Source organism: Drosophila takahashii, chromosome 3L (genome assembly GCF_030179915.1).
Source record: "Drosophila takahashii strain IR98-3 E-12201 chromosome 3L, DtakHiC1v2, whole genome shotgun sequence".
In the NCBI taxonomy this organism is placed as follows: Eukaryota; Metazoa; Arthropoda; class Insecta; order Diptera; family Drosophilidae; genus Drosophila; species Drosophila takahashii.
In genome coordinates, this window is record NC_091680.1 from 5,738,402 (window position 1) to 5,757,030 (window position 18,629).

The following is an 18,629-nucleotide window of genomic DNA, read 5'->3' on the forward strand; positions in this document are numbered from 1 at the left end:
CGTAGATATCAGGTTCTTATCAGTCATAAATTACTTAAATCTTCTACTGCAATTTTATTTGAAAAAAAATAATTTTTCTATTAATTTTTAAGGTCTTTAATTAAAATATTTAATTTAAACTTGATTTAATACCTTGATTTTACTGATAAAAATGTTTTTTGTGTAATAATTCATGATGATTTTGCACTTGAGGCAAAATGAACAGGCAACGCGTCTAGTTATTCCTCAATATCATAATGATAATGCAGTTTTAACAAGCCAATCCAAAGAATGTAGTATACTTTTGATCACCGCTTTATAATAGTTTTTTAAAGTAAATAGTGGTAATCTTTAGATGATGTGAAAGCTTTCTGGATCTCAGATCATTTTGGCTCATTAAAAACCCATATGATATAAAGCCTATTCATTTTTTTCACCAAACTTATTTTTATTTTTAGCAAAACTTCCAGTCACGGCCAAAACAAAGGCTTATCAAAGCCGAACCAAACATTTCATCAGCCTGATAAACTTTGCATTAGCTTTGTTGGCGTTTCCTTATCAGTAAGGCAATCCCTGCCCGATAATAGAACCCACTAAAAACACACGGTGCTTAATAAAAGTAAACTTTTTATTATTTCGCAGCTATCAAATAAAGTAATAAATAAATAATTTAATATATACATTTGCTATATTAACTTATTGTAAACGATTTTCTGCTTTTCCATTTTTGCCGCTTCTTTACTTCGTTTATGATTTTCGTTTTGTTTTCGATATTAACTTGCATATTGTAACATTCGAGGATTATCTATATCTGTCCGATCAGATGGCCTCGAATCCTTTTTGTAGGCATAACTGAAACTTAACAAGTCTGACAATTCAATTTCGCTTCGTCTAAAACTAGGGAAACATGTAGAGAAGATAGAGCGTGGAGGTGGTAAAAGTGGAAACTTGGGGGTGTCTCAATAAATAACCGAAGAATAAATAGTGATGTAGGATATAGGGGGTAGATCTTTAAAAATATCGATATGTTCGATACAATCGTATTGATAACATGGATATTTTCAAGGAAAACATCGAAGTTTGAAATATATCGGAAATATCGATATTTTTCAAGCTCTTTTAGATTGCTGATGTGTTGGGATGAGAGATTGTTTTTGAAGTGCACATAAAACTGATTTGGTTTTCTGTTCACGCCGATCCTTGTCGCTGATTGATGATGATGAGGGATCTCCTCGAGATTCCCCGGCTTAGTTCACATAGGCCATGCCCGCTCCCTTGCGATCGAAGTGACGCACACGGACGAAGAGGAAGGCGGCGACTAGAGAGGCGACGGCCAGGACGAGCAGCAGCATCACGAGTCCGCCCACAAAGCTGGGCACCGACATGCAGATGGTCTCCGCATCCGCCGACCGGGCCGACTGGATGACCACAGTCTCATTGCTGGCGTTGCTATTGAGAGCAAAGTTTACATCGCCTGGAGCAACCACCTGAATAATCCGGCTGGTGTTCACATCCGTCATCTCCTGGGCATTTCGCTTGTAGATCCTCTGCGGCTTCATCACAATGTCCATGGTATCCCTGCGCCTGCGAACGCCACGCAGATCATCTAGTCCTTCTACAGATCGAGGACGTCCTCCCAGGGAAACCAGATTGCCGCCGGCACTCAGGTCATCCTTGCGCTTCACTGTGCTGTACTGAGCACCCTGTCCCGGCAGCGGTGGTGGTGGCAGACCCAGCTCATTGCTGCCCGTGGGCTGTGGACTCTGGGAGCTGGCTGGTCCCGAAACAGGGGATCCCGAATCAGCAGTGGGCACTGCGGCGGAGGTCTGAGCCTGGGGCGAGGGCACCACATCCGGTTGGTTCTCCGAGTAAGCTCCCGTGGCATCCGAGGCAGGGTGACGTGGATCGGGATAGGCGGCCGGCGGCAGGACTCCCTGTCCTCCGCCCAAAGCAAAGTCATTCCTATCATAGGTCTCTGGAGGACCATACTCCTCGGACAAACCATTGGGACCTCCGATCTGAGGCAGACCATACTCGCCACCCGGCAAACCAGGACCGCACTTGGGCTCCGGGCAGTTGTACCGGCAAACCTGGATGACGCACTGGAAGTGCACGTTCATCGAGTCGGGGAACTTGAAGGCCTGGAAGTAGGCAAAGCTCACAACGGAAGCCGAAGGTCCAAAGTTCTTGATCTTCTGGAATTTGCTCATGATCTTGGGCCTCACAACGCAGCCATTCTGATCCACCAACTGAATGGGAGCCCTCTTGCCATCATGGGCCACGCAATTCCTCACCAGCATATCGAACTTGTTCTCATCATCCTTGATGGCCAGCACCATGGTCATTGTCTGTCCAATCTTCACGATGCCCGAGACCTCGGAGGCCCAGGGGCCCTTGCCCACCTGGATTTGCATCCAGCACTGGAGGTTGTCGCCCAGGAAGTTGGCGGTCACCGCATGCAGCATGTCCACCTGGAAGGGCCTGAAGGTAACGGCCTTCTCGTAGAAATCGTACCAGGTGCAGCGCAGCTTGCGGGCCTGATCCCAAACCTCCTGCACATACGGATCGTACTGAATGATGATGGTGTTCTCCACATAGCTGCCCGACGGCGTTGGTGCTCCATAGCCAGCGGCATTGTGATTAGCGGAGCTGGTCATTCCACAACTGTTCAGGAAGATCTCGAAGGTGGCACTCAGATGGCCAGTTCCGGGCTTCAAGTGCACACAATGGGGATCACTGTAGAATCCCTTGGAGAAGATCATGCCGTAGAAGGGCCGGTCGAACTCGATGTTCACCCGCATGTGGGTCTTCTCGCACTGCACCTGCAGGTGCTTGATTTGCGGACTGTCGTTGGTGCTGGCCAGCGGCCAAGCCTCCTCCGAAACGTCGTTGGTGGCTCCGGTGCTCAGGGGACCCTGGGGCGCCCCGTAAATGGGCGCCGGCGGACCATAGCCGGCCCTGTGTTCCAATGGCAGGGCGGCGGACTCAATGTGCGAGGCATCGCCATGCACTGAAAGGTGCTGTGGAAAGAAAAATGGGGAAAATTTATTAGTAAATGGAAAAACTATTAGAAATAATTAATAAAAATAAATAAAAAAAAGTTTAGTTATTATATTTTAAGAAAAGTACAAAGTAGCAGAAAATCCTTCCACAGTGCGTATGAGTTATATGTCTTCGAGTGATATGTGAAGGATATCACGCATACGCAGTGTGGCATATATTGCCTTATAAACCTTTTTAGTATGAAATTTATTTGATTTTTTCTTTAAGCCTTTGAATAACTAAGCATAATATAAATATTTATCGTATCTTCCTGAATTATTAAATTCAAGATGATTCATAATGATAGAATTATTCCCAAAATATTATTTAATATTTTAAATAATGGAATTATTCCCAAAAAATAATATCTAGAATAATATCTAGTATTAAAAACGGACTAATTCCCTTATTTAAAGCACTATATAATTTTAATTTCTTAAATTTTAAAATGCCTTCATAAGAAACCCACTTTTCTTTCATAATTCGGGATCTCGTTCAACGAAAAGTGATGTCAAAATACAATGCCACCCTCATAAATGTTTCGATTACAACCTAGGTTATGGCTCAGATCACAGGATTGCGGAAAGCTCTGGTTTTCGGGTAAGATAGCTTTACGCTATCTTATTCCGTCATATAATTGGATTTGGGTTATGCAATGGCAATCATCTCAGCCCGAAACCGAAATCACTCTCGACGACATTTGGAAAGAGGCGATGCGAAGCGTTGAAAATTACACGACAGCTGGAGTATTTTGAAATTAAATGGTTGCCAGAGCGGCACGCTTATAAGAAAAAAATATGAGTTTAATCCATTGCGTAAGAGAAACAGAGAAAAAGCCACGCCCTCCGCCCTCCGCTGGGCTTTTGTCACTTTCTTTCTTTTTTCTTTCACATCTGGTTCATAATTTTATGGGTTTCTGGCTGCACACGGGAAGCGGATGTAGCTCAAAAGTCTCCGAAAGGGGCCCCCACGAAAACCGAAAGTTAAATCCAACTCGATGACGGTGTGGATTTTTCTGTAGGTTGTTTGTCCTGTGTTTATTTATTTATTATTTTTTCTTGGCTTTCGGTGGCTGGTGACCACGCGTTTAGATGTCGTGAGATGATTTTGAAAGTGAAATGACCAAAGGAAAACGAGCTGGCCAACAAAGAAGCAATAACGTGCCTAACGAAAAGCCAGAAAATAAAATAACGTCTCGACTCTTTTCTTTTTTTGGACATTCCACGCACTTGGGCGATGGAGATATCAATATAAACACATCGATCGATCGATTGGATCGCTTGGCTCGCAGCCTCCTCGATGGCATTGGTAATTTTTCTTCTCTCTTTTTTCTTCGCTTTGGAGAAAGAAAACTGACAATAAATAAATAATAAAGCAATCTCTGTGAATTAATGCGCCATAAACAAGAAAGTCAAAACTGGTACAAATCAGAGCATAACTGCAATTTCTTCGCCGCCTCAGCACCCAGACACGCAGTTGGTTAGTTGGATGCGATACTCAGATACTTGGATACTCGAATGGCCAACAGTTTTCTTCTGGCCAGTTTGAGTTTGAGTTTTCCTTGACGTGATTGCATCGGCTAAACTCTGCTAAAAGCGATGTGTGTATATGTATGTTTTCCATCGGCCTCCAGTGATTGATGCGCTTTAAATAACCCACTGAAGGCTGGATCTTTTTTTTCCAAGGGGAGAAAAACAGTTTGTCTTGGCCATGCTTATCAATCGAAAGCGTGCGGCAGCCCCAAGAAATCGAACAAATTTATGGCCTTTTCTAATATTGATTGACAGTCCGAGGCACTATTGAATTTTAGGTGGTATTTAGGCTTAGAAAATCATTTAACTATATTTTTAGAGCTTGATTAATAGAAAAACCGACTATAGAGCTTTCGGGGATAAGCCTCTGGTGTAAAGTTTCTTTGTCGTAAAAAAAAACGATCTGATTAATTTTAAGAAAGTGTTTTTGTTTATTTTCCCAAATAAAATATTTTTACTAAGCTATTAAAAAACGAGTTAAATATTTTTTTTTACTTCTAATTAAAGCATCTTGGCTAGATTTTACATTTTTTAAAAGCAAATGGGATTATTCCTATCGTGAAAAATATCTTGGTATTAAAATTGATAGAAAAAACCATATAAAAATATTTGCATTATATATGTCCCAAAATATTTTAATAATGTAATTTAATACTAATAATATTTAAATACCTAATAAACTAAAAACTCTCTGTTAAGCTTCTGTTAACTCACTCACTGTAAAAATATAAATCTTTGATAAATGTTTTCCCCCTCTTTTCTTCTACATATCTCCCTTCTTTTCTCTCTCTCAGTTAATTTTCCAACTCTAATTGCAATGATTAGCAAAGTGCCGTTTAGTTGTTATATTTTCCGCCATTCCTCACTGGCTGTCCAGACTCTCTCGCTTCGATATTGATATTGATCTGCCAGCAATCCGCTATATATGCATACTATAGAGTTTTCTAACCAACCAACCCAACCAACTCAATCCGTCAATAGGCACTCCAAGTGATTTGCATTCGAATCGCTATTGATCGAACGGTAGTCTATCTTTGAGTCGAAAGTGAAGAGATCCGCTAGAGGTTGGGTCTGCATACGAAATGAGCTGCTGCTGCTGCTGTAAAGTGGGCCATATACCACAGAGATCTATCTTCTAACTGTACGCTTCCTAATTGAAATGAGCTGGCCCACACTTTCTTATGGATCTTATGGCTCGCATACAATTTATGATATATTACTCACCTTTGTGTTGAGTACCAGGCATAGGACTATGGCCATTAGGCTGCTGCTGCGTCGCGTCAGGTGTCCCATTTTGATCTGGTTCTGTGTGTTTGGTATTTGGCTTGAAATTGAAATTCCAAATTGTTCGCCTCGGAAACCAAAAATGTGGATTTTTGGATTTCGCTACTCGGCCTCGGCTACTCTGCTGCTTTCTTCTCTACTCTTCTCTGTTTTTTTTGGTGTGTGGCGTCTGCAAGAAAAGAAAGGGGAACAAGGGTAAACAATGCGGCGGATTTGCATACGAATATTTATTTTTGAGGCCATCTTTACAGATGCTGTAAGCACGCTGTTAATTAACACTAGTTGTAAACCGTTAGAAACCACTGTTATCCAAATGCTGAAAACCATTTGGATAACAGAGCCTGTAAACACACTGTTATTACCACTTGCTTTATAAACCGTTAAAAAACACTGTTATCCAAAATGCTTTTCTGCTTATCTCACGCTAATAATAATGCTCAAACAAAATCACCCCGTATGTTTGTACTATTAGACTTTATGGCCGTCATTAAGCAGCCAAATTAATAGCCACAATTGCCCGTTTGCCCGTCTTATAGTGTCAGTTAATATAATACACGCGCATCGGAGAAAGAAAACTGCATTTTATGTAAAGCAAATGAAAACTCGCGCGCGCACCAAACAGGAACCACTTTCTATTTTCACTATAACAGTACTCGGGCGAAGACAACTCTTGGCTTTTTAGCTTTTTAGCTTCTTCAAATCCAAGCTACGAATCCGATGCCGAATCCGAGTTTAAAACGCCAACGCAGCCGACGGCTTTTCCACACAGTGGCTGCACTTTACGATCAGCCATTAATTTTCGACGGTTTTTTCCTTACGTTTAACAGTCGCACTCTAGCATGACTTGGCCATGCAAGCTTAACAGTGGCCCAAAAGAGCGGCTAACAGTGATTTTGGAGCTCGAATCTTGGTTTTTCTGCGATTGCGACGGTGCGCCTGCGTTCGAGTGCCGATAAAGACTGAAGACTGGAAGACTGAAGACTGGAAGACCGAAGACTGACAGCTTTCACACAGCCAAACAGCCGCCGCTGCGATGGAAAAGTAAGCGGCTTCGACTTCGGCTTCTCAGCCTCGAACGCATTTCACTTGCTCTCCCGCTTATATTTATTTTTTTTTATTTTTCTCCTTCTTTTTATTTGGCTCTAACTTGGGAGTCAGTCTTGGGCTGGCAGTTTTTACTTTTACACATGGTGGATAGTGCCTTCTTCTTGAATAAAAAACAACACATGTAAATGGGTTTTTAACAAGTCGCGGCCATAAAGTCCGCGGAGAAGCGTCCGAGGAAACCGGCTTGCTGGCGTTGAGCAAGTGTACTATTAACCCACTGAAACAGTAACGGATACCACTAAACTAGCTGACGATTGTTTTTTTTGAGAGAAATGGAGGGGGTGGGTGGGGGTTGGGGTTGTAGTAGCAGTGACCCTACAGCTGATTGGATTATGCAATCGCGGTTTTCTCATTTTCATCGTGATAACAACTTGCTACTAAAAATAGGTTCGAATTCTTTGTTATAAAATGTATAGAACAATAAAAAAAACCTATAGAATCATATTTAGTGTTCTACTTTTTTTGTATTATTAAGATATATTATGATTTATTTTCAAAAATTTCGTATCTAAGATGATAACATGTTTCAAATTTTATAAAAAAATTAATTATAATTAATAATACATGTAAAAAACCTTTGTATGTTACACTAGTTACAAATAAAATTCAATAATTTTCGTAAAACTTCCATTTATAATTATATTTTCAATATTTATATTTCCTAAAATTATATTTTTTGTTTGGCCATGAAATGGGTTAGGTCAGTAACTAAATACTTCACTGTTCCATTTTTTGGCCACTAGAAAAAATAAAGCTAACATTAAATTCCCAACTGATTTGCGTTTTTTGGGCGCTTCTCCACAATTAACGGTGTTTTATTCATTTATTTGAGTAGGTATTTTTATTTGATTTTCTCGGCCACTTTCTTCCCTAGGAAATGGCCAGAGATTTGCATATAAAACTAGAAATCTTTGGCAATTAGCAAAAGGCAGCGAAATTTGGTTGGTTTTTGTCGTATTTTTTTGCAAATTGCTGGCACCTAAACAAATTCCTTATCGCGCGACTTCAATCGCCAACAAAAGAAGACAACAAATTTAACAAATCTTCCTCCTCAGCAGCTGATGGAGCTTGTTTAATGCTCATTGTTGCTGCTGTTGGTGCTGTTGTGTTATGTGTAACTGCCAAATGGAATTGTTTATTGTGGCTGTTTGGCAAGTGAAAGTTTCCGCCGCCTTCTTCTTTTTCTTGGGCTGTGAAGTTGCGTCTCCCTCTCTTTTATTTTCAGCTTCTTACAGCTGCCGCATATAAGGGCATATATTTATTTTTCTTTTTGTTTTCTTTTTTAATTAACACTATAACAATTATTTGCAGGCGAAAGGTGCAACTGTGGACTTTTGTTTTCAGCTAATTAGTTTACGATCTGGGTTCAGCATTTTTCATTTCATTCATTCCGGCACTCATATATTTATAGTATCTGTATCTCAGCATTAAATCATGAGAAAAAAGAGCAAAGCAAGTGAAAATGCAATGAAAAGTCGTTGGATTGGATGACTGGTGGCGATGTCTCTACTGTCGCCGATTGATTGAATGACAATGCGTGACTCTAAAATAAAATATATGGTGGATGGTCGATAGACGGTACATGATATATGGTAACTGGTCCATTGCAAACTAGGTGAACCACTGCACTCACATAACTCGCGGTTGTTGGATCGTTCTAATTCTCGGTAATTTACGTGGCTTACTTTTTGGGACCCGGGCCCCCCGAAGCCGGATATCGATAGGAATCATCTGACATTTGAATGGAGTTTCAGTTCCAGAGGATAGGATTCGACTTGAATAGCAGGCATTAGCACATACGACATTTCCTGTAAATCCAAGAGTCTATTTGCTTGACTCTACCTATAATTTATGAAATTATAAGGCTTTTATTCACACATTTTCAACCCCTTGGATTGCTTTAATTCGATAATAACTCTCATTGGCGTACAACCCATGTACTATTTAATTACCATGTAAGGAATATTGGACATCGGTTGTCAATTAAAAACGAAAACGAAATTGCAAGTAATTATTTATCAGCACTCGCTGCATTTATTTTTGGTTTTGGCATTTGCCAAAACGGCTGCTCGGAGAGTCCATTAATTTAATTGAACGCTTTCACAAATCCCCCGTCGAAACTAAAACTATGCTCACTATTTTTTTCGTTTTTATTTCGTTTTCATTCATCTTTGGCATTTTTCGGAGCCCCGGGGAGTATGGCGTTTTATAAATACGTTTCTATATGTCTTCATAAATGTCTTGGGGTATTTGCTTAATTGAGTAGCTGACAAATTTGTTGCTCTTGACATGGGATTGCTGATCCTAAGACAAGATGATCCCCCAGATGGAATGGGTTTCCGAAAAATGAGAGGTGCGGTTGCCAGAGCAAACAAAACACAGAACTTGGAATGGAGTTTTATGCGTTGGAATGTTTTTTGTGTGTTGTTTTGTTTGTCGATCGATTCCAAGTGGCGGTTGTTGCCGCCGTCGGTAAAAGTTTCACTATTGCAAATGCTGTGGAGCTGCTTTTACATACACCGAAAACAATTAAATCTCTGTTATCAATTTCTATAGCAATTTTTATGGCTACCAGTTTTTTATATATTTTTTAGAGCACATTTACTTATATTATTAATGTGCGGTACGGATTTGAATTGCCACAGAAGCGTGTTAAATTACACATAAAGATTAGTTGATAACAGAAAACATTAAAATCCATATTTAATAAACTGGATTTAAATTTCCATTTAAGATGCAACATAAATAAAATTCAGGTTTTAAAAACGTGGTTTAATTAATTTAATTTAAATTTGAGACTTATGCAAATTTATAGATAGCAATGGTATTCATATTTATTACATTTATTATTTAAAACCGATAGACAAACAAAATTAAGCTATGAATAACATTTAAAGTAAATGTGATAGTAATAATTATTTGGATATATCCCACTTGTTGATAAATATAACATTTCATAACCCTCTTCTTGCAGTGCAGCATTTCGAAATTGTAACGGTAAGACCAGCGTTTCCACTCAATTTGATGTCATTTGTGGCCGCCTTGTGGCTTTTGTGGCCGTAAACGATCGATATTATTTGCCATAGTGGCATAGAAATTGAAGTCGGCCCCCAGCTTCCCCCTATATAACCATAAACCCCCCTGGAACCCCCTCCAGATCATGCGTAATTAACTACACATGTCGATATCACGAGCTTTGGATGCTGTGAAAGTGAAATTTGTTCGCACCGCAGCAGCGAGCAACAACAATGGCGAAGTAGAAGGAGTGGAAAAAGCAGCAAAAGCGCAAAAATGTTAACAGCCGTCGAAGGTTTTTTCTTTCTTGTAAAAGGGGCAATTTACTTTCGATCATATGTGTGTGAGTGTTTGTGTAAGTTAACTGGGTTTTTTTATGGTTATTAAGTAACTTCTTTCTTGCAGATAAACAGATGGCTGATGGCAACACGGGGTAAACCGATTAGCTCTGAAGCGTGCTCGAATGTTGAAAGAGGCCTTCCTTCGCTGATGAAATGCCCATGTGTTGCCACACTAATTTAATTTTCTTCCTATGACTTTTTAATTTGCATCGGTAACTGTTTCAGTTAGTGGTTCGTAAACTTAATTGCATGATTAAATCGGTTTCGGGGTTCAGTTTGGTCATAAGTTTAATGGGGGTTTACATATTCGGTAATCGTTTTGGTTGTTTCGCTTGAAATTGGTCATTTTCGGTATGTATTTTTCATTACAATTATAAAGTTTTGTTTATAACAACAGAAAATTAATTTAAATGGAATTTATTTGGTTTAAAGGTGAATTTTTTTTGAATATTTTTTTCATACAGGTTAAAAATCAATTAATTTAAATCTTTAAATTTACTTCAGAATATTTATTGAAAATATGTTTTATTTATTTTGAATATTAAAATATTTTATTTAAATAAAAACCTACAACCAAACCTTGCAAAAAACAAAAGACTTAAGCAAAAAACTTGGCAAATAACAAAAGACTTAGGCAACGAACCCGCATTATTATTTTAAACAACTTATGTCCGGGCAGCCGATAAGAAGAGCCAACAGCAACAACAACGCCCGGCATTATGTAAAATAGAGCAAACAATTAATTTTCTTTGCTCCACTTTGGCGACAAGGCGACAATTAACCAATGCGATAAGGCGAAGGCGCCCGCAGACTTACTTGCCCCAGGTGTTTGCCGTCTGAGTGGCAAATGAAAGTAAATTGTGGCAGTGGCAGTCGCGACTCCCCTCTCTATATATCTCATTCTTCGACAGCATTCCATTCACTTGGTCGCCGCCGCCTTGGTTGGGAAATTTTTTGCCTGCCTCTCTCGCATGTGCGTACAAATATGATAACGCAATTTATCGCAAAATAGGGAAAGTGAATTTAGAAATGGGCCTCGCGAGCAATTTGCATACTCAACTGCGGCACACAACGGGTTGAAGGCCAGAGAGAAGGCGGAATGCGGGCTGTGGACTTCGAAATGCGGGATAAGGGGTGTGAAAAATGCTAATTGAGGAAATTGCAATCATGGCAAAGGAAACGAAAAAATGCCGGCCTAAATGGCTTTTTTGGTGAATTGCTATTAAATTGGTTTTTGCCTTTTTCGTTGGATTTTTTTGTAGGTCTTTGGAAAGCTTACTCAGCATTTTTGAGTTTTAATCTGGAGGAAAAAGATTAGTTTTTTAATGGAAGGAAATGTGTTTAGTACAACCCACTAAATATTTCTGTGGCTTTTATAAAAATCACTTAAACCAAAAAACTTATTTTATTAACCCCTTTCTTAAATTCACTCTTTCGTAAAAACATTTTAATTATATATCTTTAAAATTTCTCCCAGTTTTCAGTGAACCATAACCACATAATTTTCCCCCGAAAATCCCCCAAAATGAGTTAAGAATTCCCGTTACCTGTTGAAACGCTACCCGTTTCCGTTAATTGCCCAACAGTTACAAAGAGTCGCCCCTTGCAGATCATTAGTGGGAATGCCGTTAGCCAGGATCAGAGATGCAGATAGAGATAAAAGAAACGAGACAATTAACATAATTCACAAAACCCAAACCCCATATTCTCCTTCCCATTTTTGGTTCCTTTTCGTTGTTGGCCATTTTTACTTTCCATTTCTTTTAACGGTAAATGCGAAATCCGCCAACATAAAAAATACGACTCCAATTGCAAAAAGGGGGGAGGGATCGGATCGGTTTGGGATCGGATGCCATTGAATGGGCCGAACCGGTTACCGTTATAATGCCATTGCAAAGCCAACCCAACGAAAGTAAAAACTCAAGGGCTTGCACTTTCTGCCCAAGTTGTCCGGTCCAGTTCAGCGACGCACGGTGAAAGAACGATGAAAGAGGTGAAATGGGATGGAGTGGAGGGTGAAAGAAAGCAAAAAGCTAAAAGCGACAAGGTGATCAACGGAGAAAGGGGCAGAGAGAGAGAGGGGCGCTGAGCTGCAGGCATATCCTCTAGTTGCAACTTGCAACGCATCGTTAGCCGAAGCCAACTTGAAACCGAAGTTAAAGTGGAAGCCAGAGTTGCAAGCACTCAGAGAAAATGCATTAAAATGGGTTTAATTTTAAAATTTTAAATACTTTTTTACAACATTATTTATTTAATCTCAAATGTTTTAAAACAAATAAACATAAAGGTAAACTAATTTAGGATAAATTCAGGACAAAAGTAAAAATGTAAATGCAACACAGATTTCCAAATAAAGAACAAAAAATTATTAAAACTGTGAAAACTCTTTGGAAAAATTCTGTAAAATAAATTGAAACAAATTTACAATAAGTTATTCTCTTCAGATATATTACAGATATTTTTAAACTAACTAAAAATGAAAACTCCCTCTATTCTTCAAAAAACTGGGTAATAGAAACCTAAATCAGATCCACTGATAAATAATATTTAACTCTTCAAACATCTTACGAAATCTAGAATAACAAATATTAAATCGTAAGATCCACAGATATAACATTTGAAAAAAATCCAAAAAAATTGACATCTTTTTTCTCTGTGCAGAAAACGATACAACGACTCTGGCAAAGCCAAAGCCGGTTGCATTTTGCTCTGAAATAATTAGTGACCCAATTTCGGGCTGCGGCGGCTGTCGCCACAGAGCGGCCTGTTCCGCTTGCCTGCCCCTCGAGCCACCATCACCACTGCAACAGCACCACCACCACCACCGCAGCACTTGCAACTAGCAGTGGTGCAAGCAAATGTCTCGACTCTGCGGAGGAGCCCCACTTGGTGGTGTTCGTACTTTGTGGCATGCATGCAAAGAAAGTGGTTTTCATTTCTTTACAGCCACACATGCAGATACTTTATACGCTGTACGTTACTTGAGATGTTTCGTTTGTGCTGCTCGATTTTTGGAGTGACTCTCGTTGAGTTAATGCGCGGCTCAATCAAAAAAAAAAGAAGAAACAGAAGAAACGGCCATTGATTTGACTGATTTTCCATGATTTCCATGATAATTTCGAATCGACTTTGATTGCGCCTAATGAAGAGCTTTGGGTGCAACTTGAGTTGGGGAATGGGGAGTGACTTGACGTGCAGCGGATGGTGCCAAATGAGTTTTTGTGGTCAACAAGCCGAAAAACGCTGAGTTGGCTGACGGTGAACATTAGAGGGTTAACAGAGCTAACCAAGTGAAAAGGAAAGAAATCAAAACAAATGGAAGTAAAGCAAGATAAAGTAAAGTGAATTGAATTATTTTGGTAATTACATGTGGGTAATGAGAAATTCACTTTGCGGTAAAAGCAGATTGCAATTTTGAATTAGTTTTTATATTTTTTGAAGCTATTTGATATTTTTTTTAAGAGCTAACTATATAAAGAAAAATCTAAGTTAGCATTTTAATTATAGAATCTTGTTATTCCGACTTTTTTTAGGAAAGCATTTTATTCTTTCATCAATTTTAAATATTTTCCAACTTTTTTTTATTTAAGTAGTTTGTTTTTTTGCTAAGCAAACAACCATTTTTTAGCTAGAGAATTTTGTTTCTTCTACCATTAAATTTTTCTTTCGCGTTCTCTTCCTTCTTCTTCTTTTCTCTTGGCAGCTAATGAAAATCATGTTTTCACAACTCCTGTAGCTGCCAATGAAAGTTCGGTCGCTTTTCTTTTTTCTTTCTATCCATCCCCTTGTTATTGTTGTTTGACATTTTCACGCTGCCATGAAAAACTGCGTGAAAATTGCACAAGGCGGCGAGACAATTGCCGTTAATTTGAAATTGTCGCCAAGTCGCAGAGTCTGTTGAGTCTTGAGCCAGGGTTTTCAGTTTTCAGATTGAGATGGAGCTGCTGGAGATGGAGCCATAGAAGCCCCAACTGAAGAGCGAGAAACCAGTAATTATTGCAGCAAGTGGTGCAGCTTCTTTCACTATGAGAATGTCTGTGTGGAATCAATTAAAAGTATTGCTAGGCGCTATGTTTGGGCAGCAAAACGACATGTAGTGGTGATGGTGGTGGCGTACCACACGGCGTATGAGCAATGCAACCCAGTTGGCTAAGAGCGCGCGTGCTAAGATAACCAGAAGATGAGATGAGCTGAGATATAGATACAGAAAGTATATCTGATTTTTTTTGTATTACTGAAGAAAGAGCGGCGGCGGCCCAAAGTGGAGCAGTTTTTGAACAAAGCAATTCGCAATATTAATCAAAGAGAAGAAGCTGCAAGACATGTGTGTAAGTCAGCGACTCCAACTGCAGCAGAAGCAGAAGCGAACCGACTGCGAATGAGAAGCGGCACACGGGTAATTTCAGACTTTCATTCGCGCGAAACGCGATGAAATTTCACCAGCAGCAGAAAGATCAGCAACATGAGACGCACACACACAGAACGAGATAGCCGGCTACTGGTGCACCACCGAACCACTGAAATCTCGTTTCAAGTGGGTGGCTGGTGGCTGAAATGCTGCCTAACTCTGTCTTTGGCCGATTGAAAGCCTTGAGTATGCAAATCCAAATTAAGCTTAATGAGCCAAGGGTTCCCCACACATCCAAACAGTTTTATCCGCTTCACGGCTCAGCAGCTCCTTAACTATTATTAATAATAGTTATATTTCCGCATAATGCATATAACGACGACGAAAGTTTTGCTGCCGTGCGTTTCGTTGGCTTTCTTCTGCACTTCTTTTTTTCGAAACGAAAATAACAAAGATTTACGGGTATATTCTCTCTTTCGGCAAAGTGATTGCAACGCTTTTGTAAGCAAATGGAACTGTGGGTTGAGTGTTTGAAGGTTTTTTTTGAATAGGTAAGATGTTTATATGGTCGGCAGACAGACGATAGACGGCATTTAAAGAACTGTTAAGCGGGCCTTTTGGTAATACTGATCATTAATTTGGTACGAGGTGTGAAAAAAATATTTTAACAGAAAAAGAGCGCTTTTCAAAACGGAACAGTAGGCCAAACTTTTTTAATTGGCGTAAGAAATTGTGAAAATGCAATAGAGATCTTTACTGTGGAAATTTAACAATGAATTTACCTATTAGAACATTTTATTGATTTTTAAAGAGAAATAAATATATTTCACATATATACCAATTATTTTAAGTTCGTCTAAGTCTTTTGTTTAGAGGATAACAAAATTGTAAATAATTTTTGTCCTAGACAACAAATTTTGTTTATTTAAATTAAATGAATTATTTCAAGTTCGTTGCTTAAGTCTTTTGTTTTTATTCTGTAACAATATTTACTATAAACCACTTAATATATCTAAAATTCAATGTCATAAGGTTTATATTTCTCACATAATTATCCTTTTTCACTTAAAATTCGTTCATTGAACTTTCAACTCGGTCAATTGATTTATCAACCAGTTATTTTCCAATTCCGTCACACTTTCTTACCTTCAGGCGGCTTAAATCCTTTGCATTTGGGTTCGGTTAATCCCTTTCAGCTGAAGTCAATGGCACAGCAGCGGATCACGTTTATTTTTTTGGTGTTCCACTGGAATCGACGATTTTGTTTGGTTGTGTTCGATGCACAAATTGAACCACAATTGCAGCTTGTTTGTATTTTTTTCTCGAAATTTTCTCAAATATATTCCTATGTAGATTTTCGATTCCCAAAACACTGCGATCTCACGAAACGAAAGGGACGCGCTGCGAACGCGGAGGAGGTGCTAAACAGGACACGCGACTGCGACTGCTGGGACAACTCGTCGCACACAGAGTTGAAATGAAAATGCGGCTAGGCCGTATCGCTAACCAAGATTTTATATCGCGTGAAAGTTTTGACCCCTTTTGCCACTGGCGCAGTCGCTCCGCTTGAGCGCAAAGAGAGCTCACGAAGAGGAAAAGAGCCGCTCTTTTGCTCTGCCGAACACCTCGCCGAATGCAAAATATGCCGTTTTCGGGTATTCCAAAAACTTGTTTTCGGCCAACTTTTCATTTCAGGCCGCTTTCTGCTGCCGCCGCTGCTGCTGGCCACCTTTTTCTCTTTCTCTTGCGGTTTCTGAAGTAAAAGATATAAATATTTCTTTTTTCTTTGTTTTTTGGCAACCGTCTGTGTGCGGTGTCAAGGTAACTGGTGACGTCGATCGGTCGAAGTGGCGGATATGCGGAGCGAACTACCTCAACGATTGCCTAATTTCGATTGTTATTCGAAAAGGGTTCGCTTGCGTCCGGCTCTGAGTCAGCCGAAGTCAGCTAACTCAGCTAACGGCTTTTGGCCACGCTTGTTATTCTGGCCAATGCATTGGAAAATTAAATTATGATCGCCTCGGCCGCTTATGCTTATGCAATCCCTAATGACATAATGCACACACTTATGGGGCGTTGAATATTTTCATTTTTCGTTGACCTTTGTGTGTGCCTAGCGTAAATAAATTTAATTCGTTAATCAAGTCAACTTTTTGTTTCTCTGGAGCGCATAGAAAATGTTTCCGATTTAATTGAATAATTTATTAATTCAAGTTCGTTGCCTAAGTCTTTTGTTTTTGAGGGTAAATAAATTTAAAATAAATCAATTGTATTGTATTTTAATTGTACAGTTTTTGGCATTGTTATGTGCCAATTAACATTCCCAAACGTCTTTCAGAATACATTGTGAAAGTTTTCTCATTGTCATTTTAAGTAGCGCGAAGAATTTGCAAAGATTCAATTAAAAGGAATTTTATTTCAAGAAATGATGTAAATTTTTTTGTTAAAAAATAAAAATTATGTGATGGAAAGCCCGAAGATTGATGGCTAAAAATCTTAAAAACAAATACAGAAACACATTTACATTTTTAAGACATTATCTGAAAATAAATTAATAAAGGCTCGTAGATTGATACTTAAAATATCCTTTAAAAATACATAACAAATATTTAAATGTCTTATTATTTATGTATTTTACAGTGTTCAATCTTGGTAATATAACAATGTTGTGATTTGTAATTTAAACAAATTAACACAAATCCCCGGCAAATGTCACAATTATTTACTATTAAAGATTGTTTAACCAACATTTATTTAATGATTTCAGCCCAATTTTCAAATGCCTTGAGGCCAGTAATTCCATCTGCACCTATTGCACAACCCAAAAAATAAATAAAGAAAAGCAAACAACTTTGTGCCAATTTTACGGGCAACAAATTTGATCAATTTGCCAAAGTGCCAAACTCAAGAGTAAATTTGTCGTTCGCCACTCTCGTTTTTTTAGTTGGACACAAAGAGATATGTGTCTTCTGTGGATCTGTGGACCAGGCAATTTCCGATGATGAAATGGCACAAATATGTCTAACCAAAATGGCCAATCAAAGCCAAAAGGCAAGTGAAACGAACGAAAAATGATTAAGTAGAAATGCCCAAAAATCCAAGAGAGATACAATTGGCTGTAGCCGATCCCAAAAGCCAAGAAAGTAATCGCCGATCGCTATGAACTTTCATTTGAATATACTGTATATGTATTTACGCACCTTGGCTGCCCAAGCGATGACATCGAAAGAAATCGAAAGTTCCGCCTTTTGCCTTCGAGGGTTTCGATTTCATTTCAGAGTCGAGATCTCTTGGCAACGCCCCGGATTTGGATCCGCACCCCCTTGGATCAGTGAATCACACGCAGCTCAATGACGTAGATCCTCTATGTGAGTTGGTAACATTATCGCCGAGTTACACTGCACAAAATGGAATTGGGTCAGGGACGTGCCTGGCATGCTAATTGAGCCGTGATCTCCGTTTCGGCTGACGCACTCGTACGTGGGCAGGCCCTCATCCAGTATCTTCTTTTCGCTTTGTCTTTCGTTTCTAGAAAATTGAGCAACTTCTGGGCCCGCATTTTCGGGGGGCACAGGTAGAGGGCCAAGTTGGGAAAGGCAATGGTTTTCGGCTGTGATGTAAGCTTTCTGGAGAAAGTGAGGCAACGCTAGGAAAAGTATAACACATCTTCGGCGTTTGCCCTAAATTTCGTAATCAAATGAAATCACAGTTTTGTTTTTAAATAAATTTGAAGTTTAAATGGAATCTTTGAGGGAAATATATATAAAATATTTAAAGGGCTATAAACTATTGCTATAAAATATTTAAAATACAATTATAAAAAGTTTTTAATAAAAAAGGTTTTTATGTTGTTTAAGAGGAATATAATTTCGAATATTTTGAAAGAAAGAAATAATTTTTTGTTATATGTATAAAGGTTTATTAATAATTTATATGCTTTTGCAAAAGGAGTTTTTTAATCGAGCCAGAATAACTTTAATT

General features: G+C 39.0%; 1 protein-coding gene across 2 annotated transcripts; it reads right to left on the bottom strand.

Moving 5' to 3' along the window:
- Positions 1-1,026: 1,026 nt before the first annotated feature.
- On the bottom strand, positions 1,027-16,141 carry dyl (transmembrane protein dusky-like). Of its 2 annotated transcripts, none has more exons than XM_017158788.3 (3): positions 15,795-16,141; positions 5,778-6,006; positions 1,027-2,999 (listed from the first exon to the last, which is right to left on the bottom strand). In XM_017158788.3, exons 2-3 carry the CDS (start codon positions 5,844-5,846, stop codon positions 1,227-1,229), a joined length of 1,842 nt encoding a protein of 613 aa, XP_017014277.1. In that variant the 5' UTR covers positions 5,847-6,006; positions 15,795-16,141; the 3' UTR covers positions 1,027-1,226. The 2 variants fall into 2 exon arrangements, with proteins under 2 accessions (XP_017014277.1, XP_017014278.1); XM_017158789.3 differs by lacking the exon at positions 15,795-16,141 and adding an exon at positions 6,656-6,678.
- Positions 16,142-18,629: the final 2,488 nt, after the last annotated feature.

Bases quoted from the DNA above. Each gene is read 5' to 3' on its own strand.
- dyl (XM_017158788.3), bottom strand. From the start codon at position 5,846: ATGGGACACCTGACGCGACGCAGCAGCAGCCTAATGGCCATAGTCCTA. The intron at 3,000-5,777 runs GTGAGTAATATA...TTCTTTCCACAG, and splicing joins GCCTGGTACTCAACACAAAG to CACCTTTCAGTGCATGGCGA.